The 27,804-nt window shown below is 45.9% G+C and overlaps 1 protein-coding gene and 1 long non-coding RNA gene across 2 annotated transcripts; one reads left to right on the plus strand and one right to left on the minus strand.

The window, feature by feature from the left end:
- Nucleotides 1-6,443: 6,443 nt before the first annotated feature.
- LOC140188215 (gamma-interferon-inducible lysosomal thiol reductase-like) lies at nucleotides 6,444-27,761 on the minus strand. The gene is made up of 7 exons (XM_072244272.1): nucleotides 27,487-27,761; nucleotides 25,209-25,388; nucleotides 24,377-24,451; nucleotides 18,459-18,554; nucleotides 13,762-13,914; nucleotides 10,394-10,462; nucleotides 6,444-6,918 (listed from the first exon to the last, which is right to left on the minus strand). Exons 1-7 carry the CDS (start codon nucleotides 27,610-27,612, stop codon nucleotides 6,844-6,846), a joined length of 774 nt encoding a protein of 257 aa, XP_072100373.1. The 5' UTR covers nucleotides 27,613-27,761; the 3' UTR covers nucleotides 6,444-6,843.
- LOC140188216 (uncharacterized) lies at nucleotides 7,312-14,089 on the plus strand. The gene is made up of 3 exons (XR_011883241.1): nucleotides 7,312-7,428; nucleotides 7,527-7,594; nucleotides 13,651-14,089. It is a non-coding gene; the product is annotated as an uncharacterized lncRNA (long non-coding RNA).
- Nucleotides 27,762-27,804: the final 43 nt, after the last annotated feature.

Below are 27,804 nucleotides of genomic sequence, written 5' to 3' on the forward strand. Positions count from 1 at the left end.
AATGGAATTGGTGTAAATGGTCCTATGATCTTTGGTACAGACTCAATTAGTATTGCTTCCTTGTTACACAACTCTGTAATTCTATCTCGCGTTGTGAAAGCTGAACTATTTGTCTATGCTCTCCCATACACTGTTCCTTCAGTAATTAATCAATTACCGCATCCACATCCGTGAAAGCCTTTTGAATTAAACTCCTAATCTTGTGCTCTGTCCCTACCCCCAGCCCCATCTTATTCTGGCTTCTTCCCTCTTCCTTTCCAGTCCTGGTGAAGGGTCTCAGCCCGAAACACTGACTGCTTAATCCTATCCATAGATGTCTCCTGACCTGCTGATTTCCGCCCTGCATTTTGCCTGTGTTGCTCAATCCTACAAATATTCTTTATCCCCTTGTTCTTTTACTTGTGACTTAGTACATTCTGTTGGTGGATATGCCCTTACAATCTGCCTTTTTAGCCCTACACTTGTCGTTTTTGGTTCAGTAGAACCCTTGGCATTATCATGCACTTGCCACTAGAGCCCATCCAGTTCCCTTTTGTTTTAAGTGAAGGGAGAAATTGCTGTACATTTTTCTCAAGTGAGGCCAAGAAAGCTTTATAGGTGAGCTCAAGAGGATGTTGAATCCAATCAAGGAGTTGATATGGCCTCTGGAAAAAGTCTGACCCTCTCTGCAGCCCCGCTTGGAGATTGACTTTGACAGAGAAATACTGGAGCAGCTGAACGGGCTGAGAGTGGGCTTTAGAATGACACTTCATAAAGTGAACAGCTCAGGCAGCTCCTGTGTGCGAGTTGTCCCCACCAGACATCGGAACATCTGATTAAAAGCTGCAGTCTTTACAACAGTCCAGACAGTGTAGTCAGAGTCCACAGAGTGAGGAATGATACCACGAGGGATTGTAGTTCCAAGCTCTGCTGGGGGAGGAGACTGCGGGACAGAGAACAAGATTTGAGCGCAAACAGCAGGAATTCTGCAGATGCTGGAAATTCAAGTAACACACATCAAGGGTGCTGGTGAACGCAGCAGGCCAGGCAGCATCTCTAGGAAGAGGTACAGTCGACGTTTCAGGCCGAGACCCTTCGTCAGGACTAACTGAAAGAAGAGTGAGTAAGGGATTTGAAAGTTGGAGGGGGAGAGGGAGATCCAAAATGATAGGAGAAGACAGGAGGGGGAGGGATGGAGCCAAGAGCTGGACAGGTGATAGGCAAAAGGGATACGAGAAGATCATGGGACAGGAGGCCTAGGGAGAAAGAAAGGGGGGGGGAAGCCCAGAGGATGGGCAAGGTGTTATAGTGAGAGGGACAGAGGGAGAAAAAGGAGAGAGAGAGAGAGAAAAAAAATTATTAATAAAAATAAATAAATAAATAAATAATAGATGGGGTACGAGGGGGAGGTGGGGCATTCACGGAAGTTACAGAAGTCAATGTTCATGCCATCAGGTTGGAGGCTAACCAGATGGAATATAAGGGGTTGTTCCTCCAACCTGAGTGTGGCTTCATCTTCATGCCATCAGGTTGGTTGATAACTAGCGTTCAGCTCCATTTGGTTTAATTAATGAAGTAATATATTCCTGCAGGGAAACTAACATTCACATCACAGACAATGGCCCTCTCCAACACCTCCCTTGGCATTCAGCAGGTTTTCGGTAACAAGTCCTCACCCTCAAGGCCAACTTTGGAGTATTGTGTATAATTCTGGTCAGGAAAAACATCAATAAATTTGGAAGAGTACAGGGAAAATTTCCAGGGATGTTGCTGGGTTACAGGGACAAGTTGAAACTTTTCCCCCTGGAACATAGGCGATTGAGAGGAGGTTGATAGAGGTGTACAAAGTTAACAGGGGTATAGATAGGCTTTTTCTACTGAGGTTGGGGAAGTCTACAAGTAGAGGTCATAGGTTCAGAGTGATAGGTCACAGGGTGAAAGGGTGAAATATCTAAGGGTCACCTGAATGGGAACTTCTTCAGCCAGGGTGCGGTGTGGGTGTGGAATGAGCTGCCTACAGATGTAGTTTCTGTTGCAAAATTTGAGAGAAGTTTGGATGGTTGGGAGGGTGGTAGAGGCTTGTGGTCTAGGTGTGGGTTGATGGAACTAGTCAGAACAACAGATTGGCATGGACTAGATGGGCTGAAGGGCCTGTTTCTGTGCTGCGGTGATCCACGACTCTATCAACGTCATTGGGATTGCTCTTGTCTGTAAACTTAGTTGGGCTAGCCACATACTGTAGATAAGAAAGCAGGTCAGTGTTTGGGCTTCCTCCAGTGACGATACATCAGAAGCGGAGTGGAATAAGCTCCACTCCCTTTCCCATTCATCACAAAGGTCAGCATCATCTTGGAAAAAGCGGCTCACCCAATTGCCATGTTGTCCAATACCTAGCACGTCTGCTCCTTTCACCATGGTCAGAGCGTGCACCACCTGCAGAGGTCCTGGGATAACTGCAGGGCCCCTCTGTGGCTACTCCCATAGCCACAGACCCCATCACCAACAAGGACAATGTGAGCACACACAGTATAACTTGGGAATAAATTCCTCCTTTATAGTCGTAGTCATAGTCACACTTTATTGATCCCGGGGGAAATTGGTTTTCGTTACAGTTGCACCATAAATAATAAATAGTAGTAGAACCATAAATAGTTAAATAGTAATATGTAAATTATGCCAGTAAATTATGAAATAAGTCCAGGACCAGCCTATTGGCTCAGGATGTCTGACCCTCCAAGGGAGGAGTTGTAAAGTTTGATGGCCACAGGCAGGAATGACTTCCTATGACGCTCTGTGTTGCATCTCGGTGGAATGAGTCTCTGGCTGAATGTACTCCTGTGCCCAACCAGTACTTTATGTAGTGGATGGGAGACATTGACCAAGATGGCATGCAACTTGGACAGCATTCTCTTTTCAGACACCACCCTCAGAGAGTCCAGTTCCATCCCCACAACATCACTGGCCTTACGAATGAGTTTGTTGATTCTGTTGGTGTCTGCTACCCTCAGCCTGCTGCCCCAGCACGCAACAGCAAACATGATCGCACTGGCCACCACAGACTCGTAGAACATCCTCAGCATCGTCCGGCAGATGTTAAAGGACCTCGGTCTCCTCGAGAAATAGAGACGGCTCTGACCCTTCTTGTGGACAGCCTCAGTGTTCTTTGACCAGTCCAGTTTATTGTCAATTCGTATCCCCAGGTATTTGTAATCCTCCACCATGTCCACACTGACCCCCTGGATGGAAAAAGGGGTCACCGGTACCTTAGCTCTCCTCAGGTCTACCACCAGCTCCTTAGTCTTTTTCACATTAAGCTGCAGATAATTCTGCTCACACCATGTGACAAAGTTTCCTACCGTAGCCCTGTACTCAGCCTCATCTCCCTTGCTGATGCATCCAACTATGGCAGAGTCATCAGAAAATTTCTGAAGATGACAAGACTCTGTGCAGTAGTTGAAGTCCGAGGTGTAAATGGTGAAGAGAAAGGGAGACAAGACAGTCCCCTGTGGAGCCCCAGTGCTGCTGATCACTCTGTCGGACACACAGTGTTGCAAGCACACGTACTGTGGTGTGCCAGTCAGGTAATCAAGAATCTCTGATTCCAGGGAAGCATCCACCTGTGTCGCTGTCAGCTTCTCCCCCAGCAGAGCAGGGCGGATGGTGTTGAACGCACTGGAGAAATCAAAAAACATGACCCTTACAGTGCTCGCTGGCTTGTCCAGGTGGGCGTAGACACGGTTCAGCAGGTAGACGATGGCATCCTCAACTCCTAGTCAGGGCTGGTAGGCGAACTGGAGGGGATCTAAGTGTGGCCTGACCATGGGCCGGAGCAGCTCCAGAACAAGTCTCTCCAGGGTCTTCATGATGTGGGAGGTCAATGCCACCGGTCTGTAGTCATTGAGGCTGCTGGGGTGCGGCGTCTTCGGCACAGGGACGAGGCAGGACGTCTTCCACAGCACAGGAACCCTCTGGAGCCTCAGGCTCAGGTTGAATACGTGGCGAAGTACTCCACATAGCTGAGGGGCACAGGCTTTGAGCACCCTGGTACTGATACCATCCGGTCCTGCAGCCTTGCTTGGGTTGAGACGTTTCAGCTGTCTTCTCACCTGTTCAGAGGTGAAGCCCACCGTGGTGGTTTCGTGTGGGGAAGGGGTATAGTCATGAGAGCAGGGTGGGGGACTGTGAGGAGGGGTAGAAGGGGAGAGTGGAGTATCTGTTGGTTGGGGGTCGACAACAGATGGCTCATGTGGGGGATGGGCAGGGGCCACAATGTCAAATCTGTTAAAGAACAGGTTAAGTTCATTGGCCCTGTCCAGACTGCCTTCCGCTCCTCTGTTGCTAGTTTGCCGGAACCCAGTGATGGTCCTCATCTCCCTCCAGACCTCTCTCATGTTGTTCTGCTGGAGTTTCCACTCAAGCTTCCTCCTGTACCTGTGTTTAGCCTCCCTGATCCTGGCTTTCAGGTCCCTCTGTATTGCCCTCAGCTCCTCCCTATTTCCATCTCTAACGCCCTCTTTTTAGCATTCAGGATGTCCGTAATGTCCTTTGTCACCCATGGCTTTTTATTTGAGTAACGAAGGACAGTTCTTGTCAGAACATTGCAGTCCACACAGAAGGTGATGTAATCAGTGATGCACTCTGTGAGCCCATCAATATCCTCTCCATGTGGCTCACAGAGTGCCTGCCAGTCTGTCACCTCAAAACAACCCTGGAGCGCCTCATAAGCCTCCTCCGACAATTTTCTCACTGTCCTCGAGGTTGCAGGTTTACTCTTCACCAGAGGCACATAGCAGGGTTTTAGATGCACCAGGATGTGATCTGACCTTCCCAATGGGGGGAGGGGAGAGGAGCTGTATGCAACGTTAGCGTACATCAAATCCAGAGTCCTCTCCCCTCTGGTTGTACAGATCACATACTGCGTGAAGTTGGGCAGTGTTCTATCCATGGTAACCTGGTTGAAGTCACCTGAGATGGTAATGAGGGCACTCGGGTGCTGGGTTTGTAGTCTGGCTATGACGGTGTAAATGATGTTACATGCCGATGTCGGGTTGGCAGAGGGAGAGATGTACACAACAACCACAATTGCATGCGAGATTTCCCTTGGCAAATAATATGGCCGGAGTACAACAGCAAAAAGTTCAATATCTGGGCTACAAACACATTCCTTGATTGTAATATGCCCAGGATTGCACCATCTGTTATTTACCAGAACCGCCAGCCCCCCTCCTTTACGCTTACCGCTCAGTGCAATTCCGGTCAGCTCGAAGGTCATCACGCTTGTAGCCAAGAAGTGGAACTCCTTACCTGGGCCAGCTCCTTCATCAGAGGGCCTATAGTGGTTCAAGGCCATTTAACATAGAAACATAAAAAACCTACAGCACAATACAGCTGTACTGAACATGTCCTTATCTTAGAAACTACCTGGGGTTACCCTTAGCTCTCTATTTTTCTAAGCTTTATGTACCTATCTTGAAGTCTCTTAAAAGATCCTATTGCATCCACCTCCACGTACTCACCACTCTGCATAAAAAAACTTACCCCTGACATCTCTCTGTACCTACTGCCAAGCACCTTAAATTTATGCCCTCTCGTGCTAGCTATTACATCCCTGGGAAAAAAAGCCTCTGACTATCCACACGATCAATACCTCTCATTATCTTGTACACCTCTATCAGGTCACCTCTCATCCTCTGTCACTCCAAGAAGAAAAGGCCGAGTTCACTCAACCCAGTCTCATAGGGCATGCTCCCCAATCCAGGCAACATCCTTGTAAATCTCCTCTGCACTGTCTCTATAGTATCCACATCCTTCCTGTAGTGAGTTGACCAGAACTGAGCACAGTACTCCAGGGGGGGTCTGACCAGGATCGTATGTAGCTGCAACGTTACCTCTCGGCTCTTGAACTCAGTCCCATGGTTGATGAAGGCTAATGCTCTGTATGCCTTCTTAACCACAGAGTCAACCTGCGCATGTTAGTTATGTCTTGTCATAAGTAACGCTGGCCTGATTTTCTGCCCAGTCCCACCTGGACCATATCATTCCATACCCCTCTCATTCACGTACTTATCCAAACCTCTCTTAACTTTACCTGCATCTACCACTTGCACTGGCTGCTCAAAACACACCCGCACTACCATCCGAGTGAAGGAGATTGTCCTAACATTCCTTTTAAATATTCCACCTTTCACCCTTAACCTATGATGACCTCTCACCCAGCCTGAAGGAGAAACATCAAGGATGAACAATGCTATCCTTACCAATAATCTCCAGATCTCAAAAAAAATCATGATTCTTTATAAAAATGATAAAAGCAGGCAAGTCCTGCACAAAAATGTGGCCTCATAGATCCTGAAATAGCTGGAGTTCCGACCATATGTGGCTCACCAACATCTTCTGAAGGGCAAATACTGAAGAGAATTGACTGCAATCTCAGACAGACTCAGGAATAAATATACTAAGAAGTATTTGTGAAAATAATTCCATTTATTTTCATTTCAATAGTGTGATTAATTCCACTGAACACATTTCCTATTTAATAAAACAGATTTTGCATTAAAGCCTTAAAAAATCTTTCTTTATATGAATCAGTGTTTTGACTTTCAAAGAAACAATAACATTTTTTTCCTCCTTTTATTTTGGAACAATTACTAAAAATTGTAAACACTGTAATTCGGTTTGGGGTATTAAAAAATGCGAAGATTAATGGAAATCAGCTTCAGGCCTCTTCTCAGCAGACTCGGATAGCAGCTGCAGCTTTGCTTGTTAGTATTAATAGTCTCAAATGTGCATGAAGCTTTCAGTCACCCCTGCACAAAATGCACTTCCTTTCTACACACAGATTAAACTAACACGAGGCACCGCCTCTCACTTTAGAGGAGCCATGCACTGTGGGAATGAACTCCTTCCGTCAGCTAATTCGCAAGCCATCGGCTTCTTCCCCTGCGGGACAAAAAGCTTTGTTAGTAAACTAGAACATCACTGCAGTACTGAGGTCATTAGCAGAGCATAACCAACTCTTTGGAAACCGTTGGAAAGTCACAATGTGCTTTAGGCTCACCAACAAAAAACTGGGGTATTGGCTTCACCTACAGCTAAACCACTTCCCAAATGGAAATTTATTCAAGGTCAACGGTACCAAGGTCAGCACTACCTCAACCTCACTGATTTTGCTTTTGAATCACTTATTTAATTCTTATATATACACATTTCTTATTGTAATTTATAGTATATGTAACGGGGTGACCATTGGATCTTATTCAGTATCGTTAAAAGTGTACTTAGGCATCCATCCGGGTAATACTAGAACAGTTGTCTATGTCTTTAAGAGAGACGGTGATGTCATTGCGCACACACAGGATAGTGGGAAGACCATTTTGCTCTCTGCTGAAGACGCTGGTGGGGCGTTGGAATCTGGTCTCTCCCAGGGTGTACTGGGCATGGTGAGGAAAGGTGAGCATTAACTGACGATATCCATGTGAATTCATTTATTCTTGCTGGCGAATTGAGAATATCGGTAGATTGACATGTTTTACATGTGGATGCTTTAGATTTTCTTGAGTGAATGACTCAACGCTGGATCGTGTGGCTTGGGCAAAGTTCCTCACCAGCCAAGTAGGTCAGTCTTCCTGTAATTTAACTACCAGGCAAACTCTTGTAAAAGTTGTGCCAAAGTCTACCTTTTGTCTAACTTTACTGCATCGGGACTGATTGTGCATGTAACCGCGTAGCGTGAATGTTCAATCTCTGTTCGGAAGTTCAGCATGTGTGTACGTCTCAGATGAGATGTATTCGCTTACATTTTTCACTGTTATGTATAAAATGCAGGGTGGGTGGAATTTTAATGTTGTTTGTATTGTGTTCCTTCAGGATTGCCACTACTGTATTAGTTCTGGTATTTTTATACTGCATATGCAATTCTGTCCATATATAAGGAAGTGAATTGGAAGTTAAACTGAGATTGTAACAGCAAGAACTGGTTATAAATTCATTTGTTTTGTTTCGCGACCCTCTACTGGCACTTAAACATCGAAAACCGATAAAGGAATTAAAACCTGAAAAAGTCTTTGTTGTCCTGAACGTGTACTTTTCCCCAGGCAACATATATATTATGTATTACACTGTACTGTTGCCACAAAACAACAAATATTGCAACATATGTCAGTGGTTGGGTAGTGGGTAGTGGCTCCATAGGTAACTACCACAGGGCTTGACGACCCTGCCCTACACGAGTCCCGGGCTCAGCTGGTTCCGGCGGACAGTACCCGGTATGGGCCCCTATCCAGGGTTACGGATCTCACTGCCTTGTGGGTATCACGTCACCTCCCGGCAGCTCCTGCAGCCAAGCTGATGCCAAATGTACCGCTTCGCATTCCTTTGGACCAGATCCGCGAGGCTGAGAGAGGGATCTTGATGTCTGGGCAGCCCAGGATCTCCATATTCATCGCCCTGGTCTGCGCCCTGGAGTGGTCACTCCAACAGGCGGATCCATTGTCTACTTAGGCAGACAGAGCCATTACATGTCAGTGGTAATAAACTTGATTCTGATTCAGAAATAACAAAGTACCCCCGGCCAAGACAATCCTATAACCCTTCTTCTTGAATACCTAAGCATTTGTGGCAAAACTGGAAGGGTAATCCCACAACCTAGTTATGAAATTCAAGTTACCAATAACACTTTGTGCCCCACTATCACCCTTGTCTAGGTCCTGTCCCACAGATAGAGACGATTCTGAGGTACATAGCCTTGTGGTTAGGTCAGACAAGTCTGGATGATGTTTGCCCCACTATCACCCCTGTCTAGGCCCTATCCCACAGATAGAGACATTTCAGAGGTACGTGGCCTTGTGGTTAGGTCAGACAAGTCTGGATGATGAAAGTTTGAGTCTCAGTAGAGCAAATACAAATTTAAATTCAAGGGATGAAAATCAATCAATCAATCTGGAACAATGACCGTGAGACCGGGGGTTATTTAAAGAAACTTATATGCCTTTTATATGATGATGAGACAGAGTATAGAGAGGAAGTGGATTGGTGTGAGAAGAACAGCCTAAGCCTGAATGTGGGGAAGCCCAAGGATATCATTGTGGACTTCAGGAAGGTGCAGATGAACCATCTCCTCTGTGAATACATAGCTCCTTCGTAGAGAGAGTTAAATGCACCAAGTTCCTGGGAGTTCATATCACAGAGGACCTCACCTGGTCCCTTCATACCACCTCCCTGAACAAGAAGGCACAGCAGCACCTCCACTTCCTGAGGAGATTGAAGCACGTGAGGCTCCCGTCCCCCATCTTCGGTGAATTTTATAGGAGCATCATTGACAGCGTCCTGATAAGTTGCATCTCCGTCTGGTATGGGAGCAGCCAAGCATCGGTCTGGAAGGCCCTACAAAGGACTGTGAGATCAGCAGAGAGGGTCATCGGGGTCTCCCTACCATCCATTGGGGATATTTATCAGGAGCACTGCGTATGCAGGGCCCTTAGTATTATTAAGGATCCCACCCAACTATGCAGCCAGTACCCCTTTGACTTTCTACCATCAGGCGGGAGACTCCGATGCATAAAAACAAGAACAGTCAGCATGAAGCAGTTTCTTCCCTCAGGCCATTAGGCTTCTGAACTCTCTGCCGCATCGCATTCGTTAATCCGTTCTGTGCCTTTACTTTGTTTATTCATATGTAATTCATCTGTAGATTTTATCATACTTTCATGAGTTATTGTGTGTTATATTTGTGCTACTGTGCTTTACACCCGAGTTCAAAGAAACTTTGTCTCGTTTGACAGTATACACGTATATCTTAACTGACAATAAACTTGACTTGACTCAAGGATGCTCACCTACCATCCTTACCCAGTTTGGCCCACATGTGACCAGAGAAACCAATAAGGTTTGACTCCTGACTACTTTTTTCATTTGGGGAGCGCATGGTCACATGGACAACAAATGCTGGTATCGCCCGGAATGTGCATGTCCTGAAGACACATACACACACTTGCACATGGGCAGAAGAGATCGGTCACAGGAGACCTCAGTATTCATTCCAGACCCCACGAAGTCAAATAGCATCAGGTCAGACAAGGCCAGAACACACCAGGTGGCCACCTACAGCCTTCTCTCAGGTTTCCTCCATGTTGAATACCACTAAGAAAAGCATTTAGAGTGCCAACGGTATAGAATGGAGTCAGGGCAAAAGGGCTCAGCAGTTTTATTGGAGGAAGGGGGTAACTACAGTGAAGAAGCAGATTTCTAACTGCATGTGCTGTGTCATGCTGTGTGTGACTATATGTACTGCGTTTTGTACTTGGCCCCGGAATAACAATGTTTTGTTTAGTTGTATACATGTGTATGTTGAATGACAATAAACTTGAACTTCTTGGCACAGTGTTTGAGATGTAACAACAATAGTTCAGCCACTCACCTTGTAAGTGTTACACACTAGGTTAAACAGAGAATTTACAGCCTGGGCCTCCAACTCTTGGGTGTGTTTCTGTGAAAGGAATCAAGATTTACCCCAGTCAGACCAAGCTTCCAATAGGAAATTACTTTCCTAATCTACTGGACCTCAACAAAAAAGAATTAACGAAAAAGAAACGAATATCTAACGAGAACAACAGGAATTCTGCAGATGCTGGAAATTCAAGCAACACACATCAAAGTTGCTGGTGAACGCAGCAGGCCAGGCAGCATCTGTAGGAAGAGGTGCAGTCGACGTTTCAGGCCGAGACCCTTCGTCAGGACTAACTGAAGGAAGAGTGAGTAAGGGATTTGAAAGTTGGAGGGGGAGGGGGAGATCCAAAATGATAGGAGAAGACAGGAGGGGGAGGGATGGAGCCAAGAGCTGGACAGGTGATTGGCAAAAGGGGATACGAGAGGGTCATGGGACAGGAGGTCCGGGAAGAAAGACAAGGAGCGGGGGGAACCCAGAGGATGGGCAAGAGGTTTATTCAGAGGGACGGAGGGAGAAAAAGGAGAGTGAGAGAAAGAATGTGTGCATAAAAATAAGTAACAGATGGGGTACGAGGGGGAGGTGGGGCCTAGTGGAAGTTAGAGAAGTCGATGTTCATGCCATCAGGTTGGAGGCTACCCAGACGGGATATAAGGTGTTGTTCCTCCAACCTGAGTGTGGCTTCATCTTTACAGTAGAGGAGGCCGTGGATAGACATGTCAGAATGAGAATGGGATGTGGAATTAAAATGTGTGGCCACTGGGAGATCCTGCTTTCTCTGGCGGACAGAGCGTAGATGTTCAGCAAAGCGGTCTCCCAGTCTGCGTCGGGTCTCGCCAATATATAAAAGGCCACATCGGGAGCACCGGACGCAGTATATCACCCCAGTCGACTCACAGGTGAAGTGTTGCCTCACCTGGAAGGACTGTTTGGGGCCCTGAATGGTGGTAAGGGAGGAAGGGTAAGGGAGGAAGTGTAAGGGCATGTGTAGCACTTGTTCCGCTTACACGGATAAGTGCCAGGAGGGAGATCAGTGGGGAGGGATGGGGGGGACGAATGGACAAGGGAGTTGTGTAGGGAGCGATCCCTGCGGAATGCAGAGAGAGGGGGGGAGGGAAAGATGTGCTTAGTGGTGGGATCCCGTTGGAGGTGGCATATCTAAATATCTAACGAGGATGTCATGAACAGAGCAAATACAAAAAGAGAAATAATGTATGAGATCATGAAAAGGCAACATAACTTCATTGGACACATGATTAGGAAAGAGGAGTTAGAATGCACGGTAATTATGGGAAAGATTGAAGGGAAGAAAGCAAGAGGAAGACAAAGACAAATGATAATGGAGACAGCAGCCAGAGAACTGGAAATGAATACCAATGAATTGATCCACTTGACCCGAAACAGGAGTGTGTGGGCCATGGCAGTCAAAGCTCAAACTGGGCATGGCACCTGATGATGATGATAATGATAAATCAAACAGCGGGGAGAGAGCCAATAGCCAAATGTGCACCAATACAAATTAGTCAGAATGGGCATATTCACAGACTTGGCCCTACACATCCCAAGCTTTATCCAATGCTCTTCTATTAGAGAATGGGTAAATAATAATAATGATTGCTACTTTGTTAACTAATGAACTACAAACAGCAAAGTAATAAAACTACTGTATATTGATTGCTGGCAACCAAGTTAAGTATTACATTTAAACACCACCCATTCAATAACTGACTTGACCGCTAATCTATGCTGAAAGCAAGCAAAACAATCAAGGTATGAACTTTGTTTCTTGGAGGACAGAGAGCTAAATGGAAGCTGATAACGAATAATGCCAAGCACTGTACATCAAACAACTTTGGACTATATTTTTAAATATCTGCATTATGCAATTTAGCAAAATTGAATATTTTAAGGTTCCAGTAGAGTATGTTAGATCTGGCAAAACTACCAAAGTGCGTTGAGCTATGTGAGACTGGAACCATTTCCCTCAGTTGCCTGGTTCAGTCTAAGGAAAATGTGCTTCAGTGGAGAGCTGATAGAGGCCTTTAATACAAAAAGAAGCTTTGACAAAGTGGATGTGAGAGAATGTCTACATTTGACAGGAAGGGTCGTAAGTACAAGATGGTCCAGTAGGAAGTACAGATGAAACTTTTTTATCAGAATGTGGAACTAGCCACGACAGAGAATGGTTGAGGTTAATATTCAGATGCTTTTAAGAGACCGAGTAAGAGTGGGTGAGAGAAGGGAATAGAGACTTAGACAAAGGAAAATAAGAGGCTGTCTTTGTCAATGCTGTTGGAGGATGTTATGGAAGCTCTGCAATTTATGGATTGGACTGTGGACTGTAGTTCAATCTCACCCTCTTCCAGTTCTATGTTTTTTTTGGCAATCTGGCTTTCATTTATTCTTTCTAGTTGCCGTCTGGTGCGATTTGTAAGTTTTTTTGAGTGAGGGAGGGGCTTGGGGTTTGATGTTATTGCTATTGGGCACAATCTATTAGCTTTTTGTGTGAGGAAGGGGCTTGGTGTTCTTGGTGTTGTTTGCTGCAATCTGTTGGTTTTTTCTTGTGCGAGGGGGGGTTTGGCGGTTTGGAGTTTGATGCCCCTGTTACATTGGGCACGATCTGTTAGTTTTTTTGCACAAAGGAGGGCTTTGGCGGTTTGGAGTTTGATGTCTTTGTCGTTTGGCACAATCTGTTAGTTTTTTAATGTGAGGGAGGGGGTTTGACATTCTTGGTGTCGTTTGGTGCAACCTGTTATTTTTTATGTGAGGGAGGGGGTTGGAGGTTTGGGGTTTGATGGTCTTATTGCCATTTGACGCAATTTGTTTTTTACGTGGGGTGGATGTTGATAATCGTGTTGCCGTTTGTGAGAATTGGATTTCTTGTGCAGGGGTGGGGGTGGACGTCTGTCTTTGAATGAGTTCCATGGTTTTCATTGTTTCATGGCTATCTGGAGAAGACAAATCTCAAGAGTTGTATACTGCATACATACTTTGATAATAAATGAACCTGTGAATGGAGCATGAACACATGCACGAACTACTTCTGTGCTGTATATCCTATGTGATCCAGTAAGATCTCCAGCTGCTGTTTTTACCTTAATATGCTTCTTTAAAGAAGAGAAAATATTGGTTATGTTCAACAGTTTAGAAAACAGTGGAGAAAGAAACCTCAAAACATCCTGATGTAAGGTAATCAATCTTAAAATTCAACTCTGTTATTCTCTCCACAGATTCTGCCTGACCCGAGGAGCATCTTCACTGTCCTCTGTTCTGTTCCAGATGTGTAGCATCTGCAGTGTCCTGCCCTCGCTGGGACACAACTGTAAGTTTTGGCAGCTTACCCCGTTGACCAGGATCCAGGGAACGTACTGGTGGGGCGGGCTCAGCGCTGAAGTTCGTTCTGCATTCTTGTGCATCAGCTTGTTTCCCAAGTCGCCTTTGACACATTCTTCGATAACACTCCAGGTGACATTGGGCTCGTAAACTTTTAGACACTGCAGAGGTGACAGAATGAAGCTGTAACTTCAAAACCGAACTTATAAGAGAATCGCAGCTCCTGTCACAGGGTGCGAGAACTTCGCTCTTGCACGGGACACGTTGTTTCTCAGAGGGACCCCATGGGTTAGTAATTGGACCCCGAGTCAGTGTTCTCAGTGATGGCACGGGGAAAGGAAAAGCCCTCAGTTCAGACTCGAGAGCTGGCTCTCCCGCCAGCTGGCTCAGGAACTGTGTTGCACCTGCGGCAGCACAGCTGCTGAGGGTATTCAATTCAAAAACAACAGTAGGCACTCTGGCAGACCACAGCATGGGTGTTTTGAGCAAGAAAGGGGAACTGCAGACACAAAAATACTTTCTTAAAACAGAGGAAGTGGGAGTGTGTCAGAAAATGCCCCAGACTCGGACTGCTGTATGTCTAACCCACAGCCCCATTGAAACTTCATCAGCTCACTGCTTTGTAGCCCAGGCTACAGTAAGACATAAGACCATAAGACATAGGAGCAGAATCAGCCCATTCGGCCCATTGAATCTGTTCCACCATTCTGTCATGGCTGATTTATTTTCCCTCTCGACCCCATTCTCCTGCCTTTTCCCCAATTACTATTCAGGAGGGAACGTCGACTCAGACCATGAGAGGTCTGCGTCGGGCATTTTCATGCCTTACAAGGCGCAGATTGGAAGTCTGTGTGGGGCACTACTCCTCGCACAGACACTAGAGCAATGTGTGCCTTGCTCAAGGACACAAACACGCTGCCACAGCTGAGGCTCGAACTAGCGACCTTCAGATAACTAGACGAACACCTTAACCACTTGGCCACGTGCTATTCAAGAACCTATCAACCTCTGCTTTAAATATACCCAATAACTTGGCTTCCACAGCCATCTGTGGCAATGAATTCCACAGATTTACTGACTAAATTTATAATTTAAATCTGATTTATAATTTACATTTCTAATATTTACTAATTTTAACTATTTTTAACATCTTTAATATTTAATATTTGTAATCCAGGGAGTGTGAAGCGCAGAATCAAATATCGCTGTGATGATTGTACGTTCTAGTACCAATTGTTTGGCGACAATAAAGTATAAAGAAATTCCTGACTAAAGAATTCCTCACTAAATTCTCTGTCTAAAGAAATTCCTCTGCATCTCTGTTCTAAAGTTCCACCCTCAGCAATGAAAACTATCTCCTAGCCATCTCTTCTAAACCACGCCCCCGCCAACCCCCATTCCAGCTTTGGCACAGTAGCAACCCACAACCTTGTACTTGGAACACTCCCTGATGTTCTCTACAGAACAGTCAACCAAACTATGCTGCTGTATGTAACACTGTACAGCTCTGGGTTGGTTTTGTACTGGCCTTACATCTGCGAGCTATTTATGGGATCTTACCACGTGTCACAGTAATGCTATCTTGCAATCACTTAATTCCACTTCTGTTCTTCGATTCTAAAGTACTGAGGGATAGCTACCTAACTAAGCCTTCTGCACAATCTCTTGCTGGACCCCAGGGTCCAGGTAACGAGAGTCAAAGTGGGGAAGTCCTCATGGAACAGTGCTCAGGATACAGGGTCTCATTTGACCCTCAGTTTTGTCCAGTTACCCCACTCTTCCCCCTACTCCCTGGCCACCTTGCCCACCACCCATCCCATTGTCCCTAGCTTCACTTTCTAAGATTTCAAACTATGCCTCATTTCGTGGACTTGCCATGTGCTGGGTAAGCAGTTCATTACATAGTTCTCCTGAGTAGTCATCGATGGTTGGCTTTGGTTGGCTAAGGTGTGGGCAAAGAGCAATTTTAACTTCTGACATTCCGCATTTTCTAATTAAACCACACGAAGCAGTCTTTGCAAGTATTTCAGAAATTTGCCCTCACTTCCAAACCATCAGCCTCATTCTTCAGCACCACCTTGTCCAAGCCTGGACCTTTATCTGAGAAACCTCCTCCTTGGTTTTGAACCCTTTAGTCTCGGGTAATGGCATCAGTTCAAACCTGGTCTGCTGCTGAACTGATTCCTAATGGTGGGCTTGTCATAGATCATAGAACAATACAGCCCAGGAGTAGGACATTCACTCCACAATGATGTACCGAACTAACCAAACTAGTAAACAAATGTCCAACTAAACTACAAAATGATCATATCCTTTCATTTCCTGTACATTCGTGTGCCTGAGGATCTCCTGAATGCCTCCTTTGTATTTGCCCCCAACGCCACCCCAGGCAATGCACCCTAAGAACCCACCATAGTCTGAGCAATAAATTTGCCCTGCCTATCTCCTTCGAATTTGCCCCCTCTTACCTTAATTACCTGCATTCTGCTATTAGACATTTCAATCCTGAGAAAAAGATACTGGGTGTCTAATCTATTTATGCGTCTCATAATCTTATAAACCCCGATCATATCTCCACTCAGTCTCCAGCGCTCCACAAAAATCAACTCAAGTTTGTTCAATCTCTTCTTAAAGCATTTGCCATCTAATCCAGTCAGCATCCTGGTGAACCTCTGTGGCATCCTCAGCACCCTTCCGGTAATTGGGCAACCAGAAATGAAAGTAATACTCCAGACACGGCCTAACTCAAATCTTATAAAGCTGCAACAGCTTACAACAGTGTCATTCGAGAGAAAAAAAAAGATTCTGACTAGGCTGAAACTCTACACGTAATATGTTTCCCCTACTTGGGGTGTTGAGAACCAGGGAGCACTTGTCTCAAAAGAAAGGATCAATCATTCAGTTCTGAGAGGAAAATAAATTCCCTCCTAGAGGGTAGAGACTCTTTGGAAATCATCACTTAAGGAGGTTGTGCAGGTTCAGTCACTGTGCATATGCAAGACAGAGACGGGCAGGATTTTAAATCTTACGAGGAATAAAGAGATACGGGTAAAGTGCAAAAAAATGGCACTGAGGAAAATATCTTCCAGGGCAGGACATACACTTGAGGGGCTCAGTAACTTATTCCTGCTTCTTTTTTTAATGTTTTAAATCAATTGGTTAAATGTAGAACATACATGTGTGTTGGCGCGCGGCCAAGTGGTTAAGGCGCTCGTCTAGTGATCCGAAGGTTGCTAGTTCGAGCCTTGGCTGAGGCAACGTGTTGTGTCCTTGAGCAAGGCACTTAACCACACATTGTTCTGCGACGACACTGGTGCCAAGCTGTATGGAGCCTAATGCCCTTCCCTTGGACAACATCGGTGGCGTGGAGAGGGGAGACTTGCAGCATGGGCAACTGCCGGTCTTCCATACAACCTTGCCCAGGCCTGCGCCCTGGAAACCTTCCAAGGCACAAATCTATGGTCTCATAATAATACTATTAATGGATGCCTATTATTATTATTAGAACATACAGTCAGTGGCCACTTTATTCAGTCCCTCCTGTACCTAATAAAGTGGCCACTGAGTGTATGTCCATGGTCTTCTGTCTCTGTGGCCACTCCACTTCAAGGGTTTGACGTGTTGTGCTTTCAGAGAAGCTCTTCTACACACCGCAGTTGTAACACATGGTTATTTGAGTTACTGTCTCCTTCCCGTCAGCTTGAAGCAGTCTGATCATTCTCCTCTGACCCCTCTCATCAACAAGCCGTTTTCACCCACAGAGCTGCCGCTCACTGGATGTTTTTAGTTTTTTTCAGCACTCTCTGTGAACTCTAGAGACTTGTGGGTGAAGATCGCAGCAGATCAGCAGTTTCTGAGATGCTCAAAAACTGGTACCGACAATCATTCCACCGTCAACCTGTCTTAGATCACAAATTCTTCCCCATTCTGATGTTTGGCCTGAACAACAACTGAACCACAGGACCATGTCTGCATGCTTTTATGCATGGGGTCGCTGCCACATGATTGGCTGATTAGATAATTGTATTAACGAGGAGGTGTAGCTAACAAAGTGGCCACTGAGAATAGAATATTACAGCTCAGTACAGGCCCTTCAGCCCACAATGTTGTGCCAACTTTTTAATCTACTCTAAGTTCAATCTAACCCTTCCTTCCTACATTGCCCTCCAGTTTTACATCATCCATGTGCCGATCTAAAAGTTTCTTAAAAGTCCAAACCCTTTGAGTAGTTCGACTTCTTTTGTCAGCAATCACTTACCTTTGTTGTACAAATATTAAACACCTGACCTGTATGTGGATGGAGACTGGCCTTAGTTTGGGAGGGTAGTGGGGAGTGGGAATACCCATGTCTGACCAGTAAAGTAAAGTAAAGGCATCTGTTAGTCTTGCGAGACCATGGATCTGCGCCTGGAAAGTCTTCACTCTCCAGGGTGCAGGCCTGGGCAAGGTTGTATGGAAGACCGGCAGTTGCCCATGCTGCAAATCTCCCCTCTCCACAACACCAATGTTGTCCAAGGGAAGGGCATTAGGACCCATACAGCTTGGCACCAGTGTCATCGCAGAACACTGTGTGATTATGTGCCTTGCTCAAGGACACAACACGCTGCCTCGGCTGGGGCTCAAACTCACGAACTTCAGGTAGCTAGTCCAACGCCTTAACCACTTGGCCACGTGCCCACATACCAGTAGGTAACTGAAAACTCACCAGCGGAGCAGCTGAAAGCACATTGGATGCTGATTCCATGCAGAAAATGACGGGGAAGTATCGTTCAAGGTCCTGGAGGGTGTGCATCAAGCAAGCCTGAAAATTGAACAACACAGGTAAAGGAAACTGCGTAAAGCAATGAAACAGCTACATGTACCTGCTGCACCCAGATGTTCATCTGAAGAATAGCACTGAACTCAGCAAGTCAGGCAGTATCTATGGAAGGGAATAACCAGACGACTTCTCCTCCCAAGTTCTTTCATTGGACTGAAACACCAGCTGTTTATTCCCCTCCATGGATGCTGCCTGACTTGCTCGGTTCTTCCAGAATTTTGTGTAAACTGTCCAAGATTTCCAGCATCTGCAGAATCTCTTACGTTAAATATCCCCAAAACATTCTGATAATAAAATTATGCCTTTCACAGTCAAGTCAAGTCACTTTTTATTGTCATTTCGACCATAACTGCCAGTACAGTACACAGTAAAAATGAGACAACATTTTTCAGGACCATGGTGCTACATGAAACAATACAAAAACTACACTGATCTACGTAAACGCATTGAACAGGTTTTGCATTAACAGACAGATGCTGCAAAGACCAACAATCTGTCATTCATTCTTTGGAGTTTTTTCAGCTTCATGGATGTCTGTGAAGAGTAAGAATTTCAGGTTGTATGCATTCTCCGAGATTAAATTGAACCTCTGAAACATTGGAACGACTATCATAAAAATGAGAGGTGGGGGTGGGGTGGATCTTGCTGTTGGGAGAACAGTGCACAGGCCCCAGATACTTGGCTAGAATTCAGCAATGATGCAGGGAAGGAGTACAAAAGCAGCATATTAATAGTATAGAACGTTATCCACCCTGATATTAAATGGGATAGCTGCAGTGTGAATGGTGCATTCAGAACAATCTTTCATACATTACAGAAGAAGTCCACTATGTGAGGGTTGGTTTCAGAGTTTGCAAAGTGAAGCTGTAGATAGTGGAAATGGTGGTAGTAGGAGACCATCAGGTGCAGTTATGGAAAAGGACCAAAATACACTGGCCGTGACAGTATTAAACTGGGAAAGGCCAGTTTTGCTAAACTGAGACGTCATTTATCAATGTGAACAGGAAATAGCTGCTTAAAGAAAAAAATCAGCCTGATAATAGTGAGGTACATAGCACCTATCGGTGGTGAGAGTCAATGTTTGGTCAAGGAAGTTGGAGGAGTGCTTACAGGACTGCTTTGAATCGGTCGACTGGACAGTGTTCAGGGGTTCATCTTCGAGTCTGAATGAGTGTGCCACAGTTGTCACCAACCTCATCAAAGCCTCTGTGGATGTGCGTGTGCCTTCGAGGTCATACTGGACATACCCAAATCAAAAGCTGTGGTTGAACCAGGAGATTCAAAGTGTGCTGAGGGCCAGATCTGGGGCATTCAAAATCAGTGATCCAGAACTGTACAAGAAGTCCAGGCACAAGCTGCAGAAGGCCGTCTTAGGAGTGAAAAGACAATTTCAATTGAGGTTAGGTACAGAATCAGATGCACGTTAGCTCTGGCAGTGTTTGCAGGCCATTGCTTCCTACAAAGTGAAACCTAACATCACGATTGGATGTGATGCATCACTCCCAGATGAGCTCAATGCCATTAATGCACGCTTTGAAAGGGAGAATAAAAGAATACCTGCGCAGATCCGTGCAGCATCCGGTCACCCTGTGCTCTGTCTCAGAGGCCAACGTCAGAACAACTTTCAAGAAGGTAAACCCTCACATGGCATCAGGCCCTGATAGGGCTCTGAAAACCTGTGCCAACTAGTGGGAGTGTTCAAGGACATCTTCAATCCCTCACTGCTGCAGCTGCAGGTTCCCATCTGTTTCAAAAGGGCGACAATCATACCAGTGCCCAAGAAGAGCAGGGTGAGTTGCCTCAAAGACTATCACCCAGTGGGCCTCAAATCTACTGTGATGAAGTGCTTTGAGAGTTTGGTTATGGCTAGAATCAACTCCTGACTAAGCAATGACTTGGACTCACTGCAATTTGCCTATCGCCACAATAGGTCTACAGTAGATGCAATCTCACTGGCTCTCCACTGGGCCTCGGATCACCTGGACAACAGCAATACCTACATCAGGCTACTGTTTATTGACCACAGCTCAGCGTACAACACAATCATACCTTCAGTGCTAATCAAAAAGCTCCAAATCCTGGGCCTCTGCACCTCCCTTTGCAACTGATCCTTGACTTCCTCACTGGGAGACCACAGTCTGTGAAGATTGAAAATAACATTTCTGCTCTCTGACAATCAACACTGGTGCACCTCAGGGATGTGTGCTTAGCCCTCTGCTCTACTCTCTCAACACCCATGACTGTGTGGATAGGCACAGCTCAAACACCATCTACATATTTGACAATGACACAACTATTGTTCACAGAATTTCAGACAAGGAGGCAAACAGAAGCAAGATAGACCCAGTGATGTCACAGCAACAGCCTTTCACTTAACATCAATAAAATCAAGGAATTGATCGTAGACGTCAGGAAGATGAAGTCAAGGGAACACACATCAGTCCTCATCGAGGGATCAAAAGTGGAAGTTCCTGGGTGTCAACATCTCTGATGAGCTATCCTGGGTCCAACATATCGATGCAATGACAAAGTTCAAAATAAACCTCAAAGTTCAAGGAAGACATGACTTTAGCTATATTTCGTTAGAAGTTTGAGGAGAATTGGTTTGTTGCTGAAGACATTAGCAAATTTCTACGGGGATGTACCGTGCAGAGCATTGCAGTCTGGTCTGGAGGGGCCACTGCACAGGACTGGAAAACGTGCAGAAAGTTGTAAACTCATCCAGCTTCATCATGGGCACCAGCCTCCCCAGTATCGTCAGGTGATGTCTCAGAAAGGACCTCCACCACCCAGGAGATGCCCTCTACTCATTGCTACCATCAGGGAGTAGGTACAGGAGCCTAATGTTTCAGGAACAGCTTCTTCCCCTCCACCATCAGGTTTCTGAATGCACAATGAACCCATGAACACTTCCTCAGTATTTTTTCTCCCTCTCTTTTTGTACCATCTATTTAATTTATTCTTACATGCGTCCTATTGAAATTTATAGTTTTTATTATTATGTATTGCAATGTACTGCTGCTGCAAAACAACAGATTTCATGACATATGCCTGGTTCCATACTCAAGGCGGAGTCTGAGGGAATGAACAAGGAGACGAGAGAGAGAGTGAGACAGCGGAAAGAGATCATGAGTAAGAGAGAGTGATGAAAATGAAAGGTAGAAATATGACACGAAAATCCATGAATAGCCTAATACAGCATTAACCATTTGCTGGGAGAGGGACAGTGGCAAACAGAGTTATTAAGGAGAACTGGGGACACAGATTTTAATTAGAGAATGTTTCTGCCCTCCAGCACTGGACAGTGGGCAATTTAGAGCAAGGTACAATTGTGTGTTGTTAATGTGAGTGTCCGTGTCTGTGTGTTGGGCGGAACGGGCTTGTTTTTTAGATAGATAGATAGATAGATAGATAGATATACTTCATTGATCCTGAGGGAAATTGGGTTTCATTACAGCTGCACCAACCAAGAATAGAGCATAAATATAGCAATACAAAAACCACAAACAATCAAACAACAAAATGCAAACTATGCCAGATGGAAAATAAATCCAGGACCAGTCTATTGGCTCAGGGTGTCTGACCCTCCACGGGAGGAGCTGCAAAGTTCGATGGCCACAGGCAGGGACAACCTCCCATGACGCCCAGTGTTGTATCTCGGTGGAATATGGACGGAGTCCAACAGCAAGAAGTTCGATATCCGGGTTACAAACACGTTCTTCGATCATAATATGACCAGGATTGCACCATCCGCTGTTAAGCAGAACAGCGAGCCCCCAACTCCTTTACGCTTACCGCTCTCAGTGCACTTCCGGTCAGCCCGAACGGTCTGGAAGCCCTCTATGGAAACGTTTTGGTCGGGTATGTTCTCGTGCAGCCATGTTTCAGTAAAACACATAACACTGCACTCCCGAAATGTTCTCTGACGCCTGGCTAGCACCGTCAACTCATCCATTTTATTACCCAGCGATCTCACATTGCCCATAATGAGAGAGGGGAGACACGACTTATAACGCCTCTTCTCCATAAGTCTCTGTTGTCTCCACCTGGTCCTCCTTCCTCACCTTTGTGATCCCCCTCTGCATCCCCTGTGTGTTTTCCTCCAGATTTCAGCAGGGGTGTCCGCCGCTCTGTTCGCTAAACTGGCCGGCATGAGCGCAATCAGCTGGTCCCTGGAATAAACAATGCAACCATACTGCTGCCCCGCTAATGAGACGTGTCCGAATGTAACTATTTCCAGCGCTAAAAACCCAAATAAAACTCTCTCCAGCAGCATATTAGAGAGGGTGCAGTTTCAACGTGTTACCGTGAAATAAATACAACAAATAATGTAAGTTAAAAAAGTAAGAAGAAAAAAGTAAGAAAACTAGTCAGAACGGCTATAACAGGCTGCATGCACGACCGGCGCATGCGTTTTGTTGTTGTTCCTCGCGTTGTTACACTGAACGTGGTGGACATGCTACGTTGGCGCGGGAATACGTGGCGCTACTTGCAGGCTGCCCCCAGCGCATCCTCAGGTTGCGTTGGTTGTTAACGCAAACGGCGCATTGCACTGTATGCTTCAGTGTAGATGTGATAAATAAATAAATCTGAAGGAAGAGATGGCATGTGATTAGATGTATTTGAGGAGCAGCTGGAGAATCCAAGGAGAGATCTTTGGAGGTCCCAGCAGTATCAGTGCAACCCTGGTCTTTGCTGGAGCTGCTCTGACTGGATAAGAATGAAGCAAGCCCTTCTTTTTCCAACCGGGGAGGATTTTAAATTGGATACAAAAAGGGGCGACTGAAGGAGAAAATGGAAACGAAGCAGCCAACATGGACTGTTAGGATTTGGAGATAAATATCGTAGCGTTTGGTAACTGAGGAAAGTCAAGTTCCAGAGAGGGTAAGGAAACATTCAAGTAAGGTTCCACCACTCCTTCTGAGTGGTTTCTGCTAAGCCCCATGATATGAGTATCATGCCGATAAAGAGCAGACTCCATAGAGACTGGGCTGGGTCTGATGAGCTGGTATTCATTTATTATTGTCATACGTACCAAGGTACAATGATAACCTCATCTTGCATTCTGTTTATACAGATCAAATCATTACACGGTGTACTGAATTAAAGCAATAACAATGCAGAATATAGTGTAAAAGAGCAGTGTGGATAAATAATGAAGTGCAAGATCAGAACGAGGTAGATTGTGAGGCCAAGACTTCACCTTATCGTAAAGGAGGTCTGTTTAAGAGTTTGATAACAGTGAGACAAAAGCTGTCCTTGAGCCTGGTGGTACGTGCCTTCAGGCTTTTCTATCTTCTGCCCGATGGGGACGGGAGAAGAGAGAATGTGTGGGCTGGGTGGGGACTTTTATTATGCTGGCTGCTTTACTGAGGGTGTGAGAGGTGTAAGTAGTCCGGTTCCTGTGTTAACAACTCTCTGCAGTTTCTTGCCAGTTGCCAATGTGCATCCAGGCAGAATGGTGTAGTTGGTACAGCCAGGCTCCAGCAGACATGCCGGGTGGCTGTATCAGTGAAGGGGCAGGATCTGCCACTGCTCGAGAGAAGATCATAACCACTGCCTTTCCGGGGGTGCACAAATGGGACCCCCAAGCAGATGGCAAGGAGGCGATTTGACAGCCAAGGTGTGCTGAAGGGATTCGGGAGAGCAGAGGATCTGAGAGGGGCAAAGGTGAAGGAGAATTAGAAAGGCTGAATTCAGATCAATAGGAGGCATGGATCTAGAAGCCATAGATAAAGTAGTCTGACAGGAAGTCTTAGAGAGTAGGCCAAAGGCCTTTATTCCTTTTTGGATCCAATACACACCTCAATCAAGTTTCCGGTACATTCGTCCTCGCCATGCTGACAGGTGAAAATCCACTTTCCACTTTCATTTTTCTCCTACAAGAGACAGAAAGAAAATATTTCAGGATTATCAAGGGAGATTTCAACAGAACCCAGAGTGGTTTGAAATCAGGCCAGCGTCACCCAGTAAACAGCTGATGCAAAATCTTATCTCACCCCTCCAGATTTGGTGTCAATTTCTTCCTTTATCAAACTCGGTTCACCACAGGACAGGTTTCTGAAAATGTCAATTCAGTGTTAATGAGTGTAGGACGTGGCTGTAGCTGAGGGTCTGGTACCACAGTGGAGGAAGCACTGGGAGACTAAGGGGCAATTTGGGCGTCGTGGAGGGAGGTGGGACCCTGGAAAGGGAAGCGTATGGTTTTTGCCCTTCAACCACCAACCCTACAATTCAGGATTTCTTTAGCTCTCAGTGTGTTGGGCACCAATGATCAGTGCAGTTGGAGCCCCCAGCCTCTAAAGTTCTTTATAGTACCCGAACTTGCACAGTTTGGACAGGCCACCACAGAAAAAGATTCAGAGCTTTTCTAATGCAGAGAACACCAAAGGACAGAGAAGTACTTTGAATATAAATACAGAAGAGGTTAAGTGTAGGTTGACAACAGGCTGTGATGTAGGGCACTGAGTCAACTTGTGAATTGCTTCCTTCACACAGGAGAGTCAAACTTCCTCAGTCACCATAGAGAAAAAAGATCAAGCGCCCCCTCGGAATGGCCTCATTCCTTACGTGCTGGGGAACAGAGCATGGAACTACGTGGCCCACCTTTCCCCACTGACTGTCACCAATGCTTACCATAGCGTTTCCATATGGGATGAGAGTGACGCTCATCACATCGTTCAGCATCAGCCAGGTGGGGAAAAGCTGCAGCACAAGGAAGCCTCGACACGCTCCGCAGAGACTCTCATAGTATAGGCTGACCTGGACAGGATCAGCGGACCCCAGCTGTTTGGACTCCAGACACTGGTCTAGCACCTAGAACAGGAAGCAGGTGGTCAAGTACTGAGCCAAAACAGAGAATAATGAAGATACTAGCTTTCAGCCCACCAAATCCATGCGAATCATCAAGTACCCATATACTTGTAAAAAAAATCCATCCAGATGAACGGCCTAATGATCCACAAGATTGTCAGCAAGAAAAAGGAGATGATTATCAACTTCAGGGGAACTTGCTCCACTCACACCCCTCTCTACGTTGGCATCACAGCAGTGGAAACTGCGAGCAGTTTCAAACTCCTGGGGATGCACATCGCACACGACCCCTCAGGGTCCCAGAAAACACCCTGCACAATCAGGAGAGCTTGGCAATGCCTCTGCTTTCTGAGGAGCCTGAAGAGAGCTGGACTAGGAAGATCAGTATTCACGTCATTCTACAGCTGCACAGCAGAGAGCATCCTAGCGTGCTGTGTCACTGCACAGTACGGAAACTACAGCAGACAGCAAGACTCTACAATGGGCATCCGCCATCAAGGACATATTTATGGCAGCAGCTCCCAACCTTTTTTATGCTGTGGTCCGATACCAGTAAGCAAAAGGTCCACTGACCCCAGGTTGGAAACCCCTATAGACATGGAAATGGGCCAGTAACATCATGAAGGGTCCCACCCACCCTGCTCATGGACTGTTTGCCCCACTCCCATCACAGAGGAGGCTACGTAGCATCCACGACAGTGCCAGCAGTCTCCAAAACAGTTACTTTCCCCAAGTAGTAAGGCTGATCAACATCTCCAGCCAACAACCCACCCTTCCACATGCCCCAAGCACCACTCCCAGCATCATTTCCTGTCAGTCACCTTTTGTACAGACACTCCTTTATGGACATACAATCAATCTATGTATATAAGCTTATCTCATGTGCTTATATTTATTGTGTATTTTTATTACTGGGTTCCTTATTGTGATTCCTTTTGTGCTGCATTGGATCTGGAGAAACAACTAATTCGTTTCCCTTTACACTTCTGTTCCAAAATCACATTCAACAATCTTGAATCGATTCCATCAATTGAATAAATTTAGAAATAAAATGGCAGCGTCAAGAAAGATGCCCATGAAATTCCTCCCCAGTCACAGAAACCCACCTGGTCTATAGATACGGCGCAGAAAAGCAGCTCTGCCAAACTGGCCCACTTTGACCTATTTGTGACTCAAGATCCACAGCAGAGTGAGTAACGTCAAATCGCTCTCTGGTAAAGCCCTGGGAGATGGTTCTACTTAATCATGAAGTACCAAGGGAGCAGCTTTACTGCAGGAAAACAAAAAGGTGCATCATCTTTCCAGTGGTGCTCAGAGGGAGGTAGCAAATGTCGACCTTACCAATAATATCCAGGGCTGGGATTAAATAACAACGAACCACCCTCACTCTTCTAAACTCAAGGATTGAGTCAGAAACATGCAATAGGACCTGGTGTTAATCACTGCAACCCATAATCACCCTCGTGTTTGGGGTGCTTCACCCTATCCAAGAACATATCTCCCCAGCCAAGGCCTGGGTGGGGGGATACTCACTGTCATGCAGACGAGGTTTGATCGGAACAGCATTATAATGCCGCTATTCTGAGATTTTTAAAAAAAAATGTTCTATTGGTATTATATTTTAGGTTCCACAGCAGAATTTCAAAATATGGCATGAGGAATTGGACCAAGAATACAATTCAAGTGAGGAGCACCCGACCAGGTGAGGAATATTCTGTCTAACAGAGTGGGCTGGTCTCACTTTCTGGAGCTCCTGCCGGTTTCAGTAGAGGGAACAGGATTCCTGCCATGGAGCTCAGCAATGATTAACTCCCACCCTCACCCCCCCACCCCGGAGCTTCTACTGAAGACAGAAACTGCGGCAAAACGCTGGAGGAACTCAGCAGGTCAGAAAGCACCGATGGAAAAGAACGGACAATGTCTCGGGCTGAGACCATTCATCAGGACTGGTTCGGATCCCAGCAAGATAACCACATTCTGATTAAAGTTTGAGCACCTGTTGCTGAAAGAACTTTTTTTTAAAAAAAAACATGCAGGTTACCTGTGTAGAGTAAATTCTAGCTAAACCCGATTGTGGAGTTTAGAAGGCTTGGAACCGTACCTGACAGGCGCTGGCGATCCGGTACGAGCTGCACCACAGCGCCGGCGGATAAGTACAGGCGGGTACCCCGCCAGCCTCGCCCACCACCAGCAGCAGCAGGCAGCTCAGGATCCCTTCCACTCTCATTCTGTGCAAAATGAACGAATGCCCGGCACATAACCCGCGCTTCCCTAATAAAGCGAGACTTCCTCCACCTCTCACGTGATAGGGAAGTGTTAAACCATCGCCTACCGTTTCACCGTGCTTACACTTTGCATCTGAGTCAGACTCAACTTCCCCCTTGCAGAATTAAGCAACCAGATGCACAGGAAAAGATCC

Source organism: Mobula birostris, chromosome 26 (assembly GCF_030028105.1).
Source record: "Mobula birostris isolate sMobBir1 chromosome 26, sMobBir1.hap1, whole genome shotgun sequence".
In the NCBI taxonomy this organism is placed as follows: Eukaryota; Metazoa; Chordata; class Chondrichthyes; order Myliobatiformes; family Myliobatidae; genus Mobula; species Mobula birostris.